The 21,160-nt window shown below is 41.3% G+C and overlaps 1 protein-coding gene across 5 annotated transcripts in view; it reads left to right on the forward strand.

The window, feature by feature from the left end:
- The window catches only part of LOC142369653 (enhancer of polycomb homolog 1-like), a 37,041-nt gene that overhangs the window by 6,588 nt on the left and 9,293 nt on the right, over positions 1-21,160 (forward strand). For 2 of the 5 annotated variants that reach the window (XM_075451976.1, XM_075451977.1), the window contains exons 1-9: positions 5,590-6,058; positions 13,528-13,687; positions 16,621-16,766; positions 17,120-17,326; positions 17,543-17,691; positions 18,886-19,039; positions 20,201-20,359; positions 20,534-20,623; positions 20,804-20,952. In XM_075451976.1, coding sequence (XP_075308091.1) covers positions 5,906-6,058; positions 13,528-13,687; positions 16,621-16,766; positions 17,120-17,326; positions 17,543-17,691; positions 18,886-19,039; positions 20,201-20,359; positions 20,534-20,623; positions 20,804-20,952 — 1,367 coding nt within the window. In that variant the 5' untranslated portion in view covers positions 5,590-5,905. Of the gene's footprint in view, positions 1-5,587; positions 6,059-13,527; positions 13,688-16,620; positions 16,767-17,119; positions 17,327-17,542; positions 17,692-18,885; positions 19,040-20,200; positions 20,360-20,533; positions 20,624-20,803; positions 20,953-21,160 lie in introns of those variants that run through there. The other 3 variants (XM_075451974.1, XM_075451975.1, XM_075451978.1) reach the window with 3 other exon arrangements.

Below are 21,160 nucleotides of genomic sequence, written 5' to 3' on the forward strand. Positions count from 1 at the left end.
TAACACAGGTTGTCATAAGTGAAGGGAAAGATGTGTCTAACAGATTATAAATAAACATTGCAGTACATCAGTACTGCACAGACTGACCTCTGAATATGCCCAGTTTGCAGAAACTTTTACACACCGAATCTGACAGTCATCAACACGAAAAAGTTGCAAAGGAGGGGAAAACGACTACACAACAGTACTGTGCAAAAGTCTTTAGCCACCCCTCTTTGTTTTCAAGCAGCCAGTCTTTCTAGTCATCTTGAGTAATAGTTCTCCAGGCTTTCTGAAAGTCTTCCAATTTTTTTTTTGTTTATTTTTTAAACCAGTGAACACTGATTGAATCATAGGTTAATGCGTTGGGTCTTTGCTGAAAAAGAGGAAGGGTAACGGGAAGAAAAGTCTCAGGTATGTAGGATTACTTAAGAACTGGACTGAAAATCAGTTGCAACAGGACTTGTGGAGTTATGAATCCATAATTAACTCTTTTGCTGCAAATAGTCATCAATGTGTATGGGGTAGTTTTAGATGGAGGTGGGACAGTGAGTGTCTACAACCCATGATTGCGGCTGCATTTCAACCAGTGGAGTTGGTAAAGTAACCCTTTGTCAACAAATTGGTGGAATTATAAACGCTGAAAGTGGTCAGATTTTGATCTACCATTCAATACCACTTGGGAAACGTCTGATCGATCAGATTTATTATTCATGCATAAATGCATTGGCTCAATTTTTCAGCACTGCCACCATATCTGTATAAAAAACAAAAACGCCTCCCAAGATGAGGTCCAGACTCTGGGGAGGAAACGGTTAAAATTCTAACACTGTGAGCTGTTTTCGTTGTTGCCCACCCTTTCATGCATTCCTTTGAGTGAACACAATTCTTCTGTGTAACACAATGATAGCAATGACGGCACAGTAACATCAACCGTGTTAATGTGTTGCACATTTATTTATTTATTTGTTTATTTAGCAGGGACAATGCACAGCTCATTAGCAGTACCAGAGTTAGCTATAAGCTAATTTTCATCTGTAGTCCCTGGGCAGGAAACAGAGGATCTCTGTCAAAAGGAAAACCTAACAAAAACAGTAACGCACAATTCTACAACAATAAAACACAGCAGCATAATACAAACAGTAAAATCACAACATTAGGACACAACAACAACAACAGCACAACATTAGGACACCATAACAACAGGACATCACAACATTAAGACAACAGTCTATGCATGATGGGTACATGCTTGGTTTGATTTCAGCCATGACTTCATCTTACATTTAAAAACAGCAAAGGTGTTCCACTGTCTTATCTGGCTCGGTACTGAGTTCCAAGACTTTGTGCCTCTAACTGAAAATACGGATGTGCCAAACTCAGTGGATCTGTGCTGTACTACATAGTCCCCTCTGTTGGACGTTCTAGTTCTCCTTCCATTGTCTGAGTGCAGTGACACAAACTCATTCAACGGAGGAGCGGCCAAATTGTTAATTATTTTGTAAACTAAACATACATCGGCAAGAAACAAAAAGCTGTCAAAGGTCATGAGATTATGCCTTTGAATGATTTTACAGTGGTGATATTTGAATGGCTTTTTATCCAGTACTTTGAGTGTTTGTTTGTAAAGTGTTTGCAGTGGAGCAATTGTTGTTTTCCCAGTTTGTGACCAGCTTGTAAAACAGTAAGAGATGTGTGAAAAGATCATGGAGTGCATGTAAAGTTTTGCTGCATCCAGAGGGAGCTGGTTCCTAATGTACCTAAAATTCCTTAAATTGAATTTGACTGTATTACACACCTGCTTCACATGTTTCTTAAAGGAGAGCTGTGAGTCAACAGTTATTCCTAAATATTTAAAATTTGAAACAGTCTGGATCCTTTCTCCATTAACAATGATATCAGGCTGATTTCTGTTTTTTCTATTATAAAAGTACATACATGCTGTTTTGCTGATGTTGAGTGTCAGGCAGGACTCTGAGAGCCAATCAGAAATTTCAGCCAATGCTTCTGTTAATTTGGCTGCCACCTCACATCTGTTCTTTCCATGTGCGAGGATGACCGTGTCATCTGCGTACATTTGGGTGTCAACTTCTGGACATACAAGTGGCAGATCATTTACATATAAGCTAAATAAAAGAGGTCCTAAAATTGAGCCCTGCGGGACCCCAACAGAGCAGCCAATAAAAGATGAGGTACTATCCCCAACTCTGGTGCATTGTTTTCTTCCAGTGAGGTAGGACTCCATCCATTTCATTGTTTCCACAGACAAATTAAAATTGGACATTTTTGAGAGCAGAACACTATGATTAACAGTATCAAATGCTTTGCTCAGGTCCAAAAATACAGCACCTACAGCTCTCCCACTGTCAATATTTGTTTTGATTTTTTTCAATGAGATAGCAGGTTGCCATTTCAGTTGAATGATTTTTCCTGAACCCAAATTGCATAGGATGAAGTGAGTCTTGTCCTGAGTTTAAAAAGGCGGTTAGTTGTTCAGCTACCACTTTTTCAGCGATCTTAGATACAACGGGCAAGATACTGATGGGTCTATAATTTTTCACCTCAGTTGGTTCACCTGTTTTAAAAATTGGAACTACAACTGCAGACTTCCATGCATTTTGGAAGGTTGACTGTTTAAATGACATATTAACCAAACGTGCAATTGGAGTGCTGAGGGAGTGATTATTGCTTTTAATAAAAGTTGAGTCCCACTCAAACACATCTTTTGCCTTAGAAGACTTTAAAGTGCTTAGGATTTTTAAAACCTTTCCTTGAGGAACTTCAGTTATGTTAAAAACCGTTTTGGTGTGTTTCGGTGCTGAGATTTGTTTAGATCTTGCACCAAAGGCGTGTGACAAATTCTGTACTGAGTCAATAAAATATTTATTAAATGTGGGGGCAATTTCATTCAAATCATTTGTAATAATTCCCTGTATTTTCAGTTCTCGTCCATGTCCTTGATTTTGCTTACTGTCAGTCTTTGTTAACTTATTAATATTCTTCCATATTAATTTGCTATTTCCTTTCCCTTCTTTAATAATAGTCATGAAGAAATTGGCTTTTGCTTTTCTTAATTCATTAACCACTTTGTTGCGGAGATTTTTAAAAACTCGTCCCTCACTAATTGATTTGGACTTAAGTGCTATTTTTAAAGCAAAATCACGTTTTTTCATTAAATCCCACAGTTTCTCATTAAACCAAGGTAGGTTACTCTTAGCACGTCTGTTTTTAAATGATCTGTTGTATTTTTCCTTAATTTTATTTACTGTGCCTATGAAGGATTCACAAGAAGCCTCTAGATCATCTGTTTGTAGAACATCAGTCCACTCAATTTGACCTAGTTCTTCCTTAAATGTATTCATGTCCTGTTTCCTTATTCCATGGGAGTGTTTTTTGATGCCTTGGCGATTAAGTAAATCGTTTGTTTGTTAATTTCCTTGAAATAAGAGTCATATTGTGATCTGACAAACCAGTGAGGAGATTAAAAGATTTGATGATTCTCTCAGGCTTATTACTAAAAATTAGATCAATTTGTGTTTTTGAGGAATTTGTGATTCTAGTTGGTCCATCTATTAATTGAGTCATTTCGAATTGATTTGTAAGTGCTTTAAGTTTCTTTCTTATGGTTTTTTCTGCCCAGTTTAGATTAAAATCACCTAGAACTATACATTCTTTTTTAGTATCTAATTCTTTAAGCAGGTTTTTGAAATGTTCATAAAAGGTAATGTCAGATGAGGGAGGTCTATATACACCAATAACATTAAATGACATTTGCTGAGACAAGGTGATAGTTACGGCAATACATTCCATGTCATTTGCTGATGCCAGGTCAATCTGTTTACATTTAATGTCATCTTTCACGTACATGAGCAGTCCACCGCCCCTTCCTTTATTTCTGTCTTTTCTAAAAACATTGTAGCCAGGCATTGTGAAAGACGCTACAGGCGACGATGTGGTCAGCCATGTTTCAGATAAACACAGGTAGTCCAGATTTGAGCCGGTGAGAAGTGTTTCAAGTTGTTCAGTTTTTCGTTTAACGCTACGAATGTTCAAATGTCCCCCAAGAAGACCTTTCGGTTTTGCGTGTGGATCCCAGATGATTTTGGAATGTTGGACAGTTTGGAAGAGGCCAATGTTAAAGTGTTTTTGGACTGCCGGGTTTCGGGATGAATATCCCGGTTGATTGGAGTTACCTTGGTCCGAGAGTATCCCGGCTAGAGGCTGGAAATCATGCGTGATGACGGGCCCCGGGTTCAGCTGCACATCGCCGGCAAGGAGAAGGGTTGTCAACAGGTAGGCGAGTAGCTTTCTGTATGTTCGTGAAGCTTTATCTCGTGCTGTGTTTGTTCGTTCCGATGGTGCAGTTGCTCGACCATCTCGTAAGATAGTAGAGTAGGTGGTGAATTGGCTCCGTTCATTTAGTGTAGCAAGTTGTATCGGTAAGGCGGTTTCTCGTGAGCTAATCAGCTGATTGATCCCGCAGCAGCGGACCGAAAAGAACAATTAGCAATACAGAGTAGATTAAAAGTACAGATCTCTCTGTAAAGTTCTCGGGCATCTGCCTCTGTATGGCCTTGGTGACACGGATGAGACCATGGCTTCTCTTTGCTGGTTTGTAGAGTGCAGATAAAAGCAAGGCTGAGGATTTGGTCGGCGCGACTGCGGCTCCTGCCAAGCCACCAGCCCACCCCGCCATCTTGAATGGATCCATTCTTCATTCTTCTTGGTTGTAGATAAAGTAATTGAAATAAAGACTTGAGGCTTGTTGAATGAACAAAAGAGCTATACTGTAATCATGTTTTTTTTTTCTTCCCAAACATTAAGCAATTCTGGTGTATCGAATAGATTTATTTGGGTTGGGTCAACCTAAAATTTTACAGTTGATAACATTTGTTTACTAGAGCTGAGTGTCAATCTAACTGACTTTATTGGATTTACTTCAACAGTCGTTGTTTCAGTTGGTTTTGTCTTCATTTATTCAACAAGACCGACACAAGTGTTGTAGAAATAACTTGTTCATGCGTTTTTCATTTTGTTTCAGTGAATATTATGTTGACCCAATCCATAAATATTCAGTGGACACAACAGAATTTCTGCAGAAAGAAAAACTTACATATGTGTGGAAACTAGTTTTACATTCATTCAACAAGTCTTTCTTTTAGTGAAACAACTAAAACACTTCATTTGAAACGATAGAGAATTGTAGTGGAATGGTGTGGACCACAGGGTGGCGATATATGCTAAACGTTTTAATTGATTTGGTAAATCATGTATTGGTTCACCATAATTTCTACACATCAATTTAAATTGTTGCCTGCTTTGCAAGATTAAACATTCTCATGTAACTTGTTGTGTGTAAAAGTTTAATATAATCTAGTCTTAAGTATTGTGTTTTGTCCCAATTTTATATTTACTCTAATTATTTGATGCATAAATGAGTGTTTTTGCTTCGGACTTGCGTTTTATAAGATGAGAACATCCCAATACTTTAAGTTCACGTCCCATCATCAGCATCCAGCGTTTCCCCCCCATCTGTTGGTTAACCCCCCTCCTTCTCTCCCACCCCAAGTGTTTCGCGAGCGCGCACGCGTGCGAAACTGCGTGGGAATGGCTGTTTGTGTGATCGAGGGGGTTGGGCCGCTTGGAGCGAGCGGTGAGCTGCATGAGTTTGTAATGTCCGCCATGTTGGCCATGGCGTATTGAACCGGAGAGGAACAGCGGAGCGCAGGAGCAAAAGAGACCGATAGAGAGCGACCGAGACCCGGGCCCGCCCGGCTCTGTTCGCGCTTCTACGGACCTAAGCTTGCCTTTTATCGACCGGCTGACTCTCAGAGACCGTCACAGATTCATCCATGAGAACTCGAAGCAGACCTGCTGTTACTCCTAGCAGATCGAATAGATTTATGCTGTATCTTTTGTAATAAAAATGAGTAAATTGTCGTTTCGGGCACGGGCGTTGGATGCTAGTAAGCCCCTGCCCGTCTTCCGCTGCGAGGATTTGCCGGACCTGCACGAATATGCCTCGATCAACCGGGCAGTGCCACAGATGCCAACTGGGATGGAAAAAGAGGAGGAATCGGTATGTTATTTCATTACCGCCCGGTTGCTGGTGGACCCCTTTTGGTGTATTCATAACGAGAGGCGCCACTATGTTGCCTGCGCAAGCTTTTGCAAAATGGCGGCCATTCCTGTCGTTTCGTGCACACGACAGATCTCGATGAATGTTGAATATTACCAAACCGTTCCTAAACAACTGGCAATAGAAGGTTGCAGCATTGGGATATTTTATACGTTAGCCGTGTTTTGACAATTTGTCTGGCCGAAAACGACGCCTGAATGCACAAAGAAGTCACGTGACTCGCTTCGGTTCCTCCATTTTGTTGACTTTATCGTTGGTAAAGGCAAGCGGGATAGGCCCCAGACGTAGTGTAGTTTCGGTGAATAAACGCCAGGGGGAGACACTGGGCCTTCAGCTGGGTTTGACAGCTAGCTGTTGCGTGTTGACAGTTCCAGCCCTGCCATGTGTGCTGCCTGTTTAGCGGAGAATATAGAGGGGGAAAAAAGCTAAATCACAACGTACATCCGCATACATCCACAGCGCAGCTGAGGCATACTGTGCCGCGAATTGTATGCTATGGTAACAATGGAAGCTACAGATTAACATGCCATATGATGGTTTGATCATCGATTTAAGGATCATGATTGGTGTCATCAATATTCTATTCAATATAAAAAAATGTAGTATGCAGCAATAATGCCACATTTCACTGGATGAACAGCACATTTCTTACAGTCTGCAGTTAATTGTATTTTGCATTACAAATTTATTTGAGAAATAGTTTATTTATTACTATTCACAGTTTTCATGCAGTGTTATAGCTTCACTGGCAGAATTGGCTTTATAATTGAGGTTTATTTTTGCGTTTGTATGTTGGTGTTACAACAAAGTGGTAGTACAAATACAGATTCATTTTCAAAAATGGTCTGTGAGGGCAGTTGTCTATTATTTGGTTGCATTTTGTTTTACTTGGTACTTATTTTCAAATGCAAATGAAGAAAATATTGCATTGTGCCTTTCCTGTAAAGCCATGTAAGTGGAGTAATTCTTTATCTTAAGGCTCTGAAGGGGATATTCATTACCCAAACTCCTCCAATATATTAATTAACCGCTAATTTATAATCCTCTGAGATGCCATGGCAGACGGAAACACAAGGAAAGTTCTGACACGATGCACAGTCAGCAGAAATCCCTCACCCCTGGCCCTCCCCAACTACTGTACACATACACACAGTGTCATTACATAACAGTGTGACAGAAGAGATAAAGAGGGCAGTTTTACTACAAGGCACTGCATGGCTTAGATCCCTGACCCACATCCTATTCATCAACAATGGAGTGTTGTTATGACGAGCAGACAAAGGACTACACGTGGGATTGAAAATAATGTTGATTTAACTTGCGAGTAGGCATAGAGTTTGACAAGCAAGCACTGATAGCAGGACTGTGATTAGTTCACCATTTTGTCTCGTCTAGGTTGAGCTGAATCTGAAGAAATTTGAATCCTGTGACTGCTTCTGTATGTCTCACTTATCAGCATTCTTAGCTTCAAACCTCAGTTAGACTGAAGATACATAATTTGCACCCTCATTATTTGCAGTGGCACAAAATGCTTAATTACAAATTAGACAACACACCGTAAAGAGCTGACCTCTTTTCTGTGGCTCAGTTGTGTTTTTATGCCCCAGTGAGGACTTAAAAGAGTGTAAAGGGTCTGTGCATGTACGTGTGTGACGTAAACATCTGCACACACGTAACTGTGCAGGAATCTTAATGTGCGATTCAGAGTTGCAGGTGTAAAACCAAGTATTTCAAAGGATAAATTGATAAAAAGAGTCCTTGGCCCTGCTCAGCTGTGAATTCTCTATTCATTTTAGGATTTTAGGTTAAATGAACTTCCCCCAGTGAACACTTTGGCTTCGACTTGATGGAACACACCCATTTCAGTCCTGTAGCACTTAAGTACCAACAGCAATGTAATGCATTTTGTGGTTGTTGATGAAAGGCAACATACATTCTCCCTGTAGATCATAGGTTTAAACAAATGCTGCTTACTGAGCTTTAACCAGAGTTCTTTTCCATGGTCTGTCTCCTGCCACACATATCAGCAGCTGCTTAAATGAAATCGTATGCTAGTAACCTGCAACCGAAGAGGAAGAGAAGCATTGATAGTTTTCTTTTTAATACCCTGCTGCTGTAACACATTTCCCTGTTTCTGGCTCTGAAAGTGGCCACTGAAATGTGATCAACAGCGTACTCCCATGCCCCAGGCAAGAAACCAGTTAGCTGGTTAAGAGTTAGCTTGTCTGAGCATTAAAAATCGCATCAGAGCCAGAGCTAATTTAAGATTAAAAAACGCCCAAATATACAGATTTCAAACAGGCTGGTTAGCCCACTTTCTGTGGCTTGAGTAAAATAAAATGTACAGAATTTGGGTATTGTTGGTATCAACATGCCCAATGAAAATGCTGGAAACATTTTGTCTAAACAAAGAAAGAAAGCACATGGTCTTAACAACTGTCCAACCAACATATTGCCCCCCCCCCCCGTAAAGCATTTCAGTGTCAGGCAGCTACAAACTGAAGCAGGGAGGGATCAGAGATGATGATAAAATATAATGTTGCTAGTAATATAGCAAGACAAGGGATGTCTTTTATTGAATTTAAGCCACAAATCATTCAAATGTGGACAACCATATGCAGACAAATCCTTCTATTCATAAAGAGATGGATGTATTGGAAGCATCATCCTACACATTATGCCTATTTACAGTTATTTTTATTGCTGCCAATGAGTATGAAAAATGTTATGGTGCAAAGAATTTTTCTGGAGCCCTGGTTGTAATGGATGTAAATTAGTGCGTCACTACCGTTTTATGCTCCAGTTGAACTGTATAGTTTGTGTTGCTTCTGTAGATTTGTAACTGGGTGTATGCTGTATGAATTGTCGTCCTCGACATACTCACCTTCCTCTGGTCGGCTTCAGCTGAAAACACCTGCAGGAGGCCATGCTGTTGTTGCCATGGAAACTTTTATTGGAGTCAAATCTATTTTTCTTGGAAACATTGAATGGAAGGAACGTGTGGTGCTGTGAAAAAAAGAGATTTTCTTGTCCTACTCCTTATCTGCATCTGTGGCTGAGACAGAAAAGCAGAACTGCGATTGTGAAGCCTCCGCTTTTTTTTTTTTTTTTTTTTTTTTTCCCCTCTAAAGTATTTTATTTTACCGAATTGTAGAAACTTTTGGCTGTGTGCCTTTCTTTGTGTCTAGATTTATTTGAGATTAGCAAAGGCGTGGAGGAGGACTCTTCTGTGCTCTCACAGGTGAAAATTTGAAATAAGTTTTGACATTCTGGTGCATGCATCCTCTGGTTTTGTTATCCCTTCTGGAGCCAGCATCTTTCATGGTGTGGAGGTGAATTACTTTCACATGGTTTGGGTTGCTTATGTATCCCATAACGGCATGCACGGGCAGTGAAAGAACAGATGCTATCTTTTTATAAAGATACATTTCTGTAATACAAAATCCTGGAACTAAACCGAGAAAAGAGGAAAACATCTTATGCATTATTAGATAAAAAAAGAAAAGTCATCGGAAGAGCTTTTGAGCAGCAACACATTTATATGATGCAAGACTAAAGAAAAACTTACATGATTTTGCTCCACTTAGTGTCCAAACACATTCTATCTACCGAATCAAGTCCTGATTTTTGTCTGTCCTGAGTTTCCCTTTCACACATGTGATGGGAAAACAGGAGATTATCTGTGTCAGACGAGATCTCACGAGAGACGATCTGCCGTGGTGCTTCGGTGGTCATGGTACAAGGATGCAGGATGTTGATGTGGGAAGTTTGCTGCCGAAGTCTGTTTCATCAGCACCACATTGGGGAGCTAAACCTCTTTATTGATGACTGTTTCTGTGTCTATCAATAACGATATTTGACTGTAATATCATCAATATCATATCATATATATCAATATCTTTTTTTTTTTAAGCTTTGAGTTGAAAACGATGGTTGCGTTTGCAGAAAGGAGGTAAAAGCAGCCTACATTAGTGGATCACACAATCACTAGGAGTAAATTTTCAGCCAAACACTTGTTTAACATCTGATCTCATTTGGACGTTACACACACTTGGCGCTATCCAGCTGGCAGGGAATAGTTAACCCGATATGTGGTCCTACCGCTGCTGACATTTGCCTTCTAACGTTCAGCTCTTTCTTTTACACTTCAGGGCTGCAGTGCACATGCGAGTATGGTTACGTGATACCTCGATGTTAAGTTTAAACTTTGAGGCTGTTGCACTGTTGCAGTAGGGTCTGAAATAACCTCTTCACATATCCCCATGCACCACTCACAAAAGTCTTTCATCTCCAATTGCCCAATTCCTCGGCAAAGAAATCCCAGGCTCAGAGCGAGGGTTCTGCGGATCACAGCTGTGAAAGATCGGGATCTCTTCAGGTCAGATGGGGGTTAGGGCAACCCGCTGCAAGCTGTAATGATTATATGCTTCCCAAAAGCTTGAAAAGGCAGGTCTGGGCCTGGGTCGGGTTTAATTGGCTCCAGACATGCATATTCATGCAGATTCTTTAGCTCACAAAAGCTCAAGGTCGATCCACATGTCAGACAGTGAGCTTCATAGAAAGATTTACTTTAACAAAAGTGCAACGTGACAACAAGTGTTGTCTCATAGTTTCTATAAGGTCATGTCAAATCAACGGTTTCTGGATTAAGCAATAGTCTGTCCTCATGCTGTAACGGGCCTCGCAGTGACGCCTGTTAACGGTTGACTGACCAGAAGAATCGTTTTATTACTGAACATTGTAGTTCTTGCAGAGTAGTTTCTCCTTGTAATCGCTGTACAGTTAAAGCAGCAGATCCCTGATAAAACTGAATTTGCTATGTTTCTGCTCTATACTCTTCAGTTGGGAGGAAAAAACATATTTTTTACACTTTTAAAGTTTGAAAGGGGCTGTTGAAGACCGTATAACTCAAAGCTGTTGCATGATGCTGCTGGCTGCTTGTAGGGATCGTATTGAACGTGGCTGAACAAATCTTGCTTGGACAGTGCACAAACAGTCGGAGCCACAGCGCAGTTTCTCTTTTCTTAACCTGAACCTTTGGTCTTCATGTGTGAGCTTGTTGGATGTTCAGCATACCATATTCAGCCCGACTTAGAGTAGCATGTTGCCTTAAAATTGTGCTTGATTAGAAGTAATTTGTGAGTAGTTGGCAATTTACTATGTTCTAATAATTATTTGGAGTTACCAGAAAGCAGGATGGGCTTCAGTAGGTTGTAGATTTTTATGTATTTATTTAGTGTCTGAATCCTCTTAGGTGAACTTTGACATAACTGACTGATCAAGCTGTTTACTTTGTGTATTGTTTGTAGATTAAGTATACTACTGTGCTTGATAAACCTACCAAGGGCAGATGGCTCAAACCTGGACTCATGCTGTGAGCCAACTCCTGTAGCCTCATACAAAGCTTTCCGTGGTTTTGGGTTATACTTAAAGCTCCAATCACTTGTAAGTTTATACAGCAAAATAGTTTTCAAGTACGGAAAATTACCAATGCAAGCATATCATTGCCTTGGTGCTCTGTATTTTTTTTTAAACACTGACCCATATTTCAAAATTTGGGCAAGAAACCGTGGTTGTGAACTGCGTGTAATGTGTAAAATGAGTAGGCACTCTGTGAGAATACTTGTTAGAGCAAGATGGGCCTCGAGTCAGTTTGGCTGGATTGGCCATCTGTTGCATCAACCGCAGAACAAGCCTCCAGTGAGAGTCTACTACGGCATAAGCATGCATTTGGAAAACATTTCCAGCCTTTTTAATCCAGATTGTAAACCAGGGCATAAAGTGAGTGTTTGCTAAGACATAATATGGTGTGAACTGTTTCAGTGAAAGCTTATCAGTTGTGTTCTTAGATCATTTCAACAGAAGTTAGGAAAAATAGGATGTATATCTTCCTAGCATTACATTTTCCATTTTAATATCAGATTATGTCATGAAACAAAAATAGTTTCCTTGCTTAGTTCAAGAGTCAAACTGCCTGTTTTTGTTTGTGTGTGTTGGCCAGTTTTTTTTTTCTCTGGATCAGAAACTTGCAGCTATTTTGGACGTGATCCCACGGCACAGAATGTGCAGCAGCGTTTCTGTTAAATGTTAAGGCAAGTTCTTCACCTTGTGCAGCTCTGGGACTTATTCCACACCGGAGGCATAGATAAAAATGAGTCGGTGTTGTGACCTGTGCAGTGCTTCAAAGTATGACTACTGACTCTGAAAACTCACCTTTTTAAAGTACATCTGCTGATACTCCTACACCGTTCTCTTACTGATGACTAATTTACTGTGTTGATATGAAATGTGTATATATAAATTAGGGCTGGGCAACGATTAAAATTTTTAATCTAATTAATCACATGATTTCCCTGATTAATGGCATTTGGACGCAAAATCCAAAAATTAATGAAAGTGCTGTAACATTTGTTGTGCAAACACACTTTTTACATCAGCATTTTTATGTAGAAGCCTCGCTCCACTGTCTGTTTCCTTGAATGACTTGCTGCTATCAGTTGTGTGTTTTGCCTTTAAGTGATATTTTAGACTGGAACTACTACGCTGAGAAGACAATTCAACTTGGCTGTAAATGCAGGAGGTTTTTTAAAAATTTATTTTGAAATACGTGCTTTCATGTTGAAACGGGTAAAACAGGAAGTAGCGCCGGTTAGCTCCGTGAGCTTCACACAGAGACCGAGGAGCACCTGTAGCGGTGATGTTACCTGTTAGTTTATTTTTATTTTATTACTCCATGCTTCGTGGTGTTTGCTGTAACTGTGAATTTGATGCAGAAGAGAAGTGGAAGTTAAAGAATCCTAGTTTTGACCGTGAAGATTGCCTCTGGGGAATGACTCTGCCGTTGGTTGAGAAGCAGCTAAAGTGGCCAGTATTACTTTGATTATTTATTGGTACCAGCAACAATGCTAAGAATGCTATTTCTTCAATATTATAACTTTTCCGGTTCTGCAGCAGACATTAAGAGACTTTTACAATAATAAAATAAATAATAAAACCTGCGTTAACAAGTTAACGCGATAATAACGAGTTAACTCGCCCAGCCCTAATTTTTTTATATATATATATATATGCTCACGTACACTGTCAAATTGTATCTTCTGCCTATTTATACAAGCCGACACAAATGAGGAGAGGTTGGGTTTAAAAGGAAAACATAAAAACAGTTGAAGATTGTCAACAAATGAGACAGAAGGATTTAGAAAGCTACGAGGCTCTGGCAGCCGCAACCTGTTTTGATATGCTATTTCTGAGCCAATTACGTTTTCCACTTACATATTTTTGAGTAATTTGATTTTGTACTTGTTAAGCCGTTTGTCAACATGCAGATTTTGGAACGAAATAAACAATTTAGGGGAAAATCCTTAGATTAGAATCCATCTTGATCCATCTCTTTATTTTCTCTCCTCCAGGAGCACCATCTCCAGCGAGCCATCTCGGCGCAGCAGGTCTATGGCGAGAAGCGGGACAACATGGTTATCCCAGTCCCCGAGGCAGAGTGCAACATCACGCACTACGAGTCCCTCTACCCCGGAGAGTTCAAAATGCCAAAGCAGCTTATTCACATACAGCGTGAGTAGCAGACTGCTTGCAGCTGGATTATCCTCTTGGGCTGTGCGAGTGCTCTGTGAGCATGCGGGGATGCTGCTGTTTGTATGAAGCAGGTGCTGGTTGAGAGATTTGTGTGTTTGTTGGTTCTGGAAGACATTGGCTGCTAATTTTAAGGGTATGTTCAAAAGGAGAATCTTACCTGCTTTCATGCATCTCCTTTCCTCCCTGACAGCCTTGCACAACACATCCCTTATAAAATAGTTTTGTCTTTCTTGGTCTGTCCTGTTTTTCTTTTAAGGGCCACTGCAACTAATGTGATAGTTGTATTATAATACCATGAAAATCTCTTATGGGATAGACGAGGAATACTGCATTCCATTTCAAAATGCCTGAGGTTTTGTCAGCGTATCATCATGGCACTCTGGTAGTGACAGCACATTAAACGTTTTCCTCCTCTGTCAGGGGTCACAGTGGCTACTAATTTAGAGCATGTCCGGGGGAAGCCATTGCTAGAAGTTTCTGCCAGACTGGAACAGACTGTTTGGATGCTGATGTTTGCCCTGAGGCAGTGTTTTACTGTTTGATGGTGGCTAATTACTGATTTTAACAATCCTCTTAAGTTTTGTGTAAGTCGTGCAAATTGTGGCACAAAATTAACTGTATGGGTACAGTATCTTATGAATCCCGTTTTACGATGTGCAACAGCAGTTTCAATACTTTTTTATTCCCCAAGCTACATCCTCCATTAAAGCTGCAGGACACGGCGCATATTACATACAACTCGGCTGCATTTAATGCCCCTTTTCCACCGAACATTTTTGTACCAACACAGCTCTACACGGTCCCACTCTACCCTGGTTGGGAGCTTTTCCACCGCGGGTTGAAGGTGGGACCCGTTACAATTTTGAGCCCCGGCAAGTACCTGCTTCAGAGGTGGGTCTAGTAGGTACTTGTCGGTGCTAAAACGTCACATGATCAGTGCTGTCCACTGATTGGTCAGGTGAAATTACGTCATACACGCAACGAAGCTCGGGGAGCTTTATGTATGAAACACCCGCCATGTATGAAAACACAACTGCGAGAGAACCAGAGAATAAACAGAATTGTGAAGATGGAAGACCAGAGAAAGAAAGCCAACCCATGGACAGTGAGCGAGGTGCAGACCTTTCTGTGTGTGGTGGCTGAGGACCGCGTGCAGAAGGAACTGGACGGAGCGACATGAAATGAGAAGGTGTTCCAGGATATAACCAAGCTGATGGCTACCCATGCTATCACCGGAATTCTCAGCAGTGCCGAGACAAGCTGAAGAGCTATTACCGGCAGGTAAAGGACCACAACAGCCGGAGTGGGTCAAACCGAAAGACATGGAAGTGGTTCGACCAAATGGACGGCATTTACGGTCACAGCCCGGCGAACGGCATGGATACGGCGACGTCTTTGTTGGAGGCGATGAAAAATGGTAAGTTGTTCTTATCCCATTGGTGCAACGCATATGTCTTAACAAATGCATGTTTTATATCGTAACAAATACATGTTCAGTCTTTAACTTGTGTAAAACGTTACACAGGTGTCTCATAAGTTGTTCTGAGTGAGCTAGCAAACAACGCTGTTTTGGAATGCTAGCACAGTGTCTCACCTATGCGGTTACGTGTATGCGTTTCGTATGTTCACACTTTTTATTTTTTTTTACTCAAGACTCGGTTTGTGCAACCGATGAGTGTTCGGTTGCTGAGGTCAGCGAAGATCCTCCAATCCTGCAGGCTTCAGAACCGACAATGGCATCGCAATCTGCAGCTGAGGCAACAGCTGCTATCTGCATTCCACCGGCACCAACCTGGCGTCACCGCCTGTATCTGAGAGAACTCCTGCTGTTTACTTTTGTACTGTCTTTTTTAATAAAGAGCTTGGTTTAACTAAACAATATGGATTGTCAACTGCATTACACATTACACTCGATCTTGTGTTTACTTTTGACTAACCGCGGCGTGACACTTTGTAGTCACCTGAAACCGACGTCACGTTAGTGGTGAACGGGCCGACTCCGCCCACTTCCAGGCCACAGTTTGGGTGGAAAAGAAAATGTTACTGGTGCTGTGTCGTGTAGTGTAGTGTTGGGCTATATCGAACCGAGTAGAGTAGGGCTAGCTTGGCGGTGGAAAAGGGGCATTAGTCTCTCTAAGGGTCCCAAAATGTCTTGTTGCACATTTTACCTCCATTTACTCCATCTGGGATTGGTTCTGCTTTACATAGCAGCATCACATTGTTCACCACATCTTTTGAAACTGTGTAATCAGATGACAGTTAAGACGATCGTCTTCAGTTGCATGAGAGTCATCATTCACCTGTTTGGTGACAGCTAGGTGAAACTGCTAAAAGTATTACAGAGTTCAAAGACTTAAGTGATCAAATTGACTTCCTTCTAATGACGCAATCTTGTTGCATATTTGTCTTTGTTGTGGACTAATAACATATCTTTTTCGTAAAGTTTTTAAAGTTGCTATATTCAGTTCCTCCAAATAGCTGTTAAAAAGCTTATAAAACTGAGATATTTAACAAATGGTTTAATCAGTAATGAAAATGATTAATATGACAAATGATTGTTCATGAAAACGTAATAATCTTCACAGCCCTATCTGTTTGGATGATAGATGAAGGGATGTTCTTCATCATTTCTGTCTATCTCTAGTTTTAAAACCACTGAAGTGAGTTTTTTTTTTTAACTTTTCTCACAGTGCAGTGTGAAGTAGGTCCATGAGCCACGACTGTGATTCTTTTATGTTGGATGACCAGAATAGCACAGCGTATATCCAACTCTCATCTTAGTCAGAATGCAACATGTTTAATCTACTGGTTTTCATTCATTTTCATTTTGTTTGTTTTTGTTTTGCTTTTGGTGCTTAGTAACAGTTTGTCTTTTAAATAAAATGGCCTTTGTCTATCTCTCCTTTTAACAGCTTTCAGTTTGGATACAGAGCAGCCAGACTACGACCTAGATTCAGAAGATGATACGTTTGTGAATAAGCTGAGGAAGAAAATGGAAATCACCGCCCTGCAGTTTGAAGAAATGATAGATCGACTGGAGAAAGGAAGCGGACAGCAGGTACTTCTCAACCTGTTGGGGAAAGCACTGGTTTCCACCTCTGGCTTTACTGTTGACAGAATAATTACGTGTTTCCTCCAGTCATTTGAGAGGTGGACCATTTTCAAGTCTTCAGCCTCTTTAGTTGTGGCAGAAGAGATCTTGTGACTGTTAATTGCGTCTGTAACAGTTTAAGTTTGTCTTTGTGTGGTGTGGTCTGAAAACCAAAATACTTTTATGTTGTTGTATTTAAATGACCAAAAGCTTGTTTAAAACTCCTGATATCTGTTAGCTGTGTGCTTTTTTTTTTCCATCAATGATACAAAAGCTCTTGCTGTTGCACTGATCTGGTCTTTGCCCTTTTTGCTCTGCAGCTCGTCAGTCTCCAGGAGGCCAAACTGCTGCTAAAGGAGGATGATGAGCTAATCAAAGAGGTGTTTGACTACTGGAGCCGCAAGAGGAAAACCTGCAAGGGTGGCTGCCTCATCCCCTGCGTCAAGCAGGAGAAGAGGGATGGATCTAGCACCAGCGACCCTTACGTGGCCTTCCGCCGACGGACAGAGAAGATGCAGACCAGGAAGGTAAAGTTGAAAATAGGCTTGCCAGTAGCTATGTGACTGTTGGTATACTCCTCATGTGTGTGTCTGACCTTCCTTTAATAACGTATGTGACGGTAATCTTTTATCATATTGACATTAGAGGCTTAGAAAAAAACTGCCAGCACTAACTTGAAGTAGTCATGATGCTTTAAAAATAATGATGTGGCACTGTCTGAATTCTCACGTCTATGTTGTCAGAACCGAAAGAATGATGAAGCGTCCTATGAGAAGATGCTGAAGCTGCGCAGGGACCTGAGCCGAGCTGTCACCATCTTGGAGATGATCAAACGGAGGGAGAAAAGCAAGAGGGAACTGCTGCACCTCACTCTGGAAATAGTAGAAAAGAGGTAAGAGACCTGATGTGTGAAACTGGAGGGTTGACCACTATGAGTCCACTTCCTTTTTTAGGAAATCATCTACTTTCAAGGAGCCTCTTGCACTGGTACTTTGGATGTGGACTTATTTACAAGTCATGGGGATGAGATGTTCTTGAATGCATTATTTTGGGTGGATTGGTTAGCAGCTACGGCCTTGTCTTGATGTTTTCGGAGTGCTTTCTGGTAAGATGTTAAAACGGTGTCAGTGTCGGGCCTTAACTACCTGTGGTGCTGTGGGCAGCTTTTGTGCTGAAGCCGTGTGCTTGATCAGACTTGTTTAAGTGTAAGTTTGGGATCAAAGCACAGAGCACTTGTTTGAGTATAAAAGTAATACACAAATTTTCTGTAAGCTCAGGCTTCACGGCTCCTGTTAATTGGTTGCAGGTATAAACACTGTTTTGCTTGCTTGGGAATTCACTGTATATTCAGATGTGTCAGGAGTATTTCTGCTTATTGAGTTACTCCTGCCTGGAAGGCTCTATTTTATCCTCAGCCTAAGGTAGTATACAAAACTGTATGGTTGTATTATAAGATATATGTATTTGTGCATACTCTCTATTATTTTCCAGGCTCTGCTCTGAATTGTTGCATTTTATTTCCCTATGGAGCTTTCTGATATCCATCTTAACATGACGTCCGAACGGAATGAGTTTCCTCTGAAAGTAGCTGTCAGTGCGAGCTTAAATTGGACCCTTCTCCTTGAAGTGCTTCTGATTTGTAGTGACATTTCAATTTCCTCTTGTTATCCTGGCCTGGTTTCTGCCTGCGTATCACGGCTAGTGTTCGCTCACAGACGGCACCGCTCTGTTACTAGTAGATGACTTCTATGGCCCAGAGTAACCAAGACGAACTGTGAATGCTGTGTGCAGCCTGTCAGCGGTTTGTTTTTGGTTATTCCTGTGGACAAAAGTTGGACATGTCTGCATGGTGTTGTCAGAAATGAATAAATCATGTATCATATTGCTCAATCTTGAAGATTAATTACAATGCAGTATATGCAGATTTATTGGGATTTTATAGTAAACTGACATGTCGTTCAAAATAAGACCACAATAACAAAGTCACGTGTGACGTTTCCCTATATTAAGTTAATTTTTAACTCGCTATTAAAACTGCTTCTGCTTGATTCTCCTGATCTTGCAACGTTCTCTCTCTGTCCATCAGGAATGTGATGCCAGATTTTGGCAGCGAGGTGATGGCAGAAGCACTGGTGCAGCGGGCTCTGGTGAAGCCCGTCTACACCATCCCCATCATTCCCTTGTCCAACAGTAACCAGTGCAGACACCAGGACCATTTGGACATGAAGGACTACAAGAAAGTAAGGCTGTGCACCGAAACAACATCTGTGTTCTCCTCCTTTTCAACTTTGAGTGAGTGTGGGCGTTAGAACAGGATGCCTGCAGACGCATCGGAAATATCGAGAGAATCCTTTATCCCAGAGCCACGAAATGCACTTCACCTCTGAACAGTTTCAGAGTTCCTGGATTGAGAACTCGGAAGTAAAACTTTCCATCATATGTTAAAGGGGGTATCCACCAATTCAGTTACATTTGGCAACCAGGGCTCTTTGAAATCTGTCTTAAGAGCGAGAAGAGGCTGTAAGCTGATGCAGTTTTATTTTAAACACAAGTTCCACTTGAAATAGATTGCGGAAATGTTGAAAAAAAGGTTGCTGATATGAAAATCTGACTAGTTTGGAGTCAGCAGGATTTTAAATGATCGGAATGGGCCAGTCTGTGTGTGTCTACTTTAACATCATCCACATGAAAGTAAATAGTAGACGGATGCGTTTAAACATTATTATGTATGCTGTATTAGTATGTGTGCTGATGCTTGCAAATTGAAAAGCATTTATTAATATAAAGTTGTCACTCTAAATGCTCCAGTGCTGTGGCACTTCATTACGCAGCCTGTTTGTGAACTCATTACAACTTAATTAGCTCCAGTGACCAACAGCTCTCTCCTACCCTGCAGGGAGACTCTCCTTCCCTTCTTTTTCCACTCCCTTGTCCTCTGTAGCAGCTGGTTTACTTTTCCCTTTTGTTGACACACATGCATTTTTGGGTTATCTCCACCCATCCCCCCTTCTCCGGTCCCTATTTATTACCATTGTTTTGAAACAGGAGGTCTTCATTTCATTCTGTTTGCTTTGTCCCCAAAGACTGAGCACTGAAAAGAACCCGACTAATCCTAGTAGACTTGGAGTCTGTTCAGACAGGGAGGGGTCGTCTCACTGGGGAAGTTGGGGTGAAAGGTGGCAAAGGGTGGATTGAGTAGGGAAGGAGGGGGGGCATCTGGCTCGACAGTGGCATCTGGCACGTGCCAACCATCTGCATATCAATGCCTCGCAGACTCTTGGCGCCTGTGCACAGACCATCAACACTGTGTTCGCACATACAGCATTGCTTTGCATTAGGAAATATTAATTTGCTTACACAGACTGTGGTATAAACATGTCATTTCCTTCCTCTTTTCAAAGCCCGAGAAGACGGAGGTAGTACGAACGAAAAGGAAATATGAAAAGAAACCCAAAATCCCTCCACTGTCAGCGCCTCAACATCCAGGGCCCTCTGTGTTTAATCCCAAGGACCTCAACCAGTATGATTTCCCCAGCTCCGATGAAGAGCCTTTCTCACAGGTAGCTTTTTGTTTCAAATTAAGGTGAAGGGATTTCTGTTCAGTTTTCATGTTAATACTGACGGATTATTCTTTGTCCATAATCTCCATGTGTCCATTTTAAAAGGCCATGTTTTGACATAATTAGCTCTGCATGTACTTTAAAAAAAAAAAATGTTTTTGTGTATGTGTTCAGATTCATTCAGGTTCCTCAGAGGCAGAGGAGGAGAATGACCCAGATGGCTGCTATGCGTTCAGAAGGAAGGCTGGCTGTCAGTATTATGCTGTAAGTACCCCCCTGTGACTCCTGTGTTGTTTCTATTTATAGTGCTGACAGCGGGCAGGCTGGTCAGGCTGCTTTCCCTGATAGTCCGCCACACTCTGCTGGACAGAACGCTGCGCTCGTCCACTTGCTTTATTTTCCACTTTTAATACCTTTATAAATTTTTCCTTCCTCTTCCTTCAGTCTCGTCCAGACAAGAGTAGCAGCTGGCCCTGGGTGAGCCCATCAGAAGGCGGGCTCAGTGACCCCCGCTTCCGCTACTGTCTGACCTCGCTCAACACGCCAAGCCGATGCATAGGTTTGGCACGGCGCCGCGTGGGGAGAGGAGGCAGGTGAGAAACTTCCCGAGCTGTGTGATTGGATGTTTTGAATTCTTATCCAGGCACTGAAATATTAGCGTTTCTATTTTCTTTTCTTTCACGGTCTTTATCATTTGATTTAATGCTGCCGTTTGTCCCGTGAAGATTAAGGGTGTTGTGACAAAAGTCTAGGTTGTCTGCTTAAATCAAAAGATATTAAATATCTGCAGGAATGCTGCCA

This window comes from Odontesthes bonariensis, chromosome 20, assembly GCF_027942865.1.
Source record: "Odontesthes bonariensis isolate fOdoBon6 chromosome 20, fOdoBon6.hap1, whole genome shotgun sequence".
NCBI lineage: Eukaryota > Metazoa > Chordata > Actinopteri > Atheriniformes > Atherinopsidae > Odontesthes > Odontesthes bonariensis.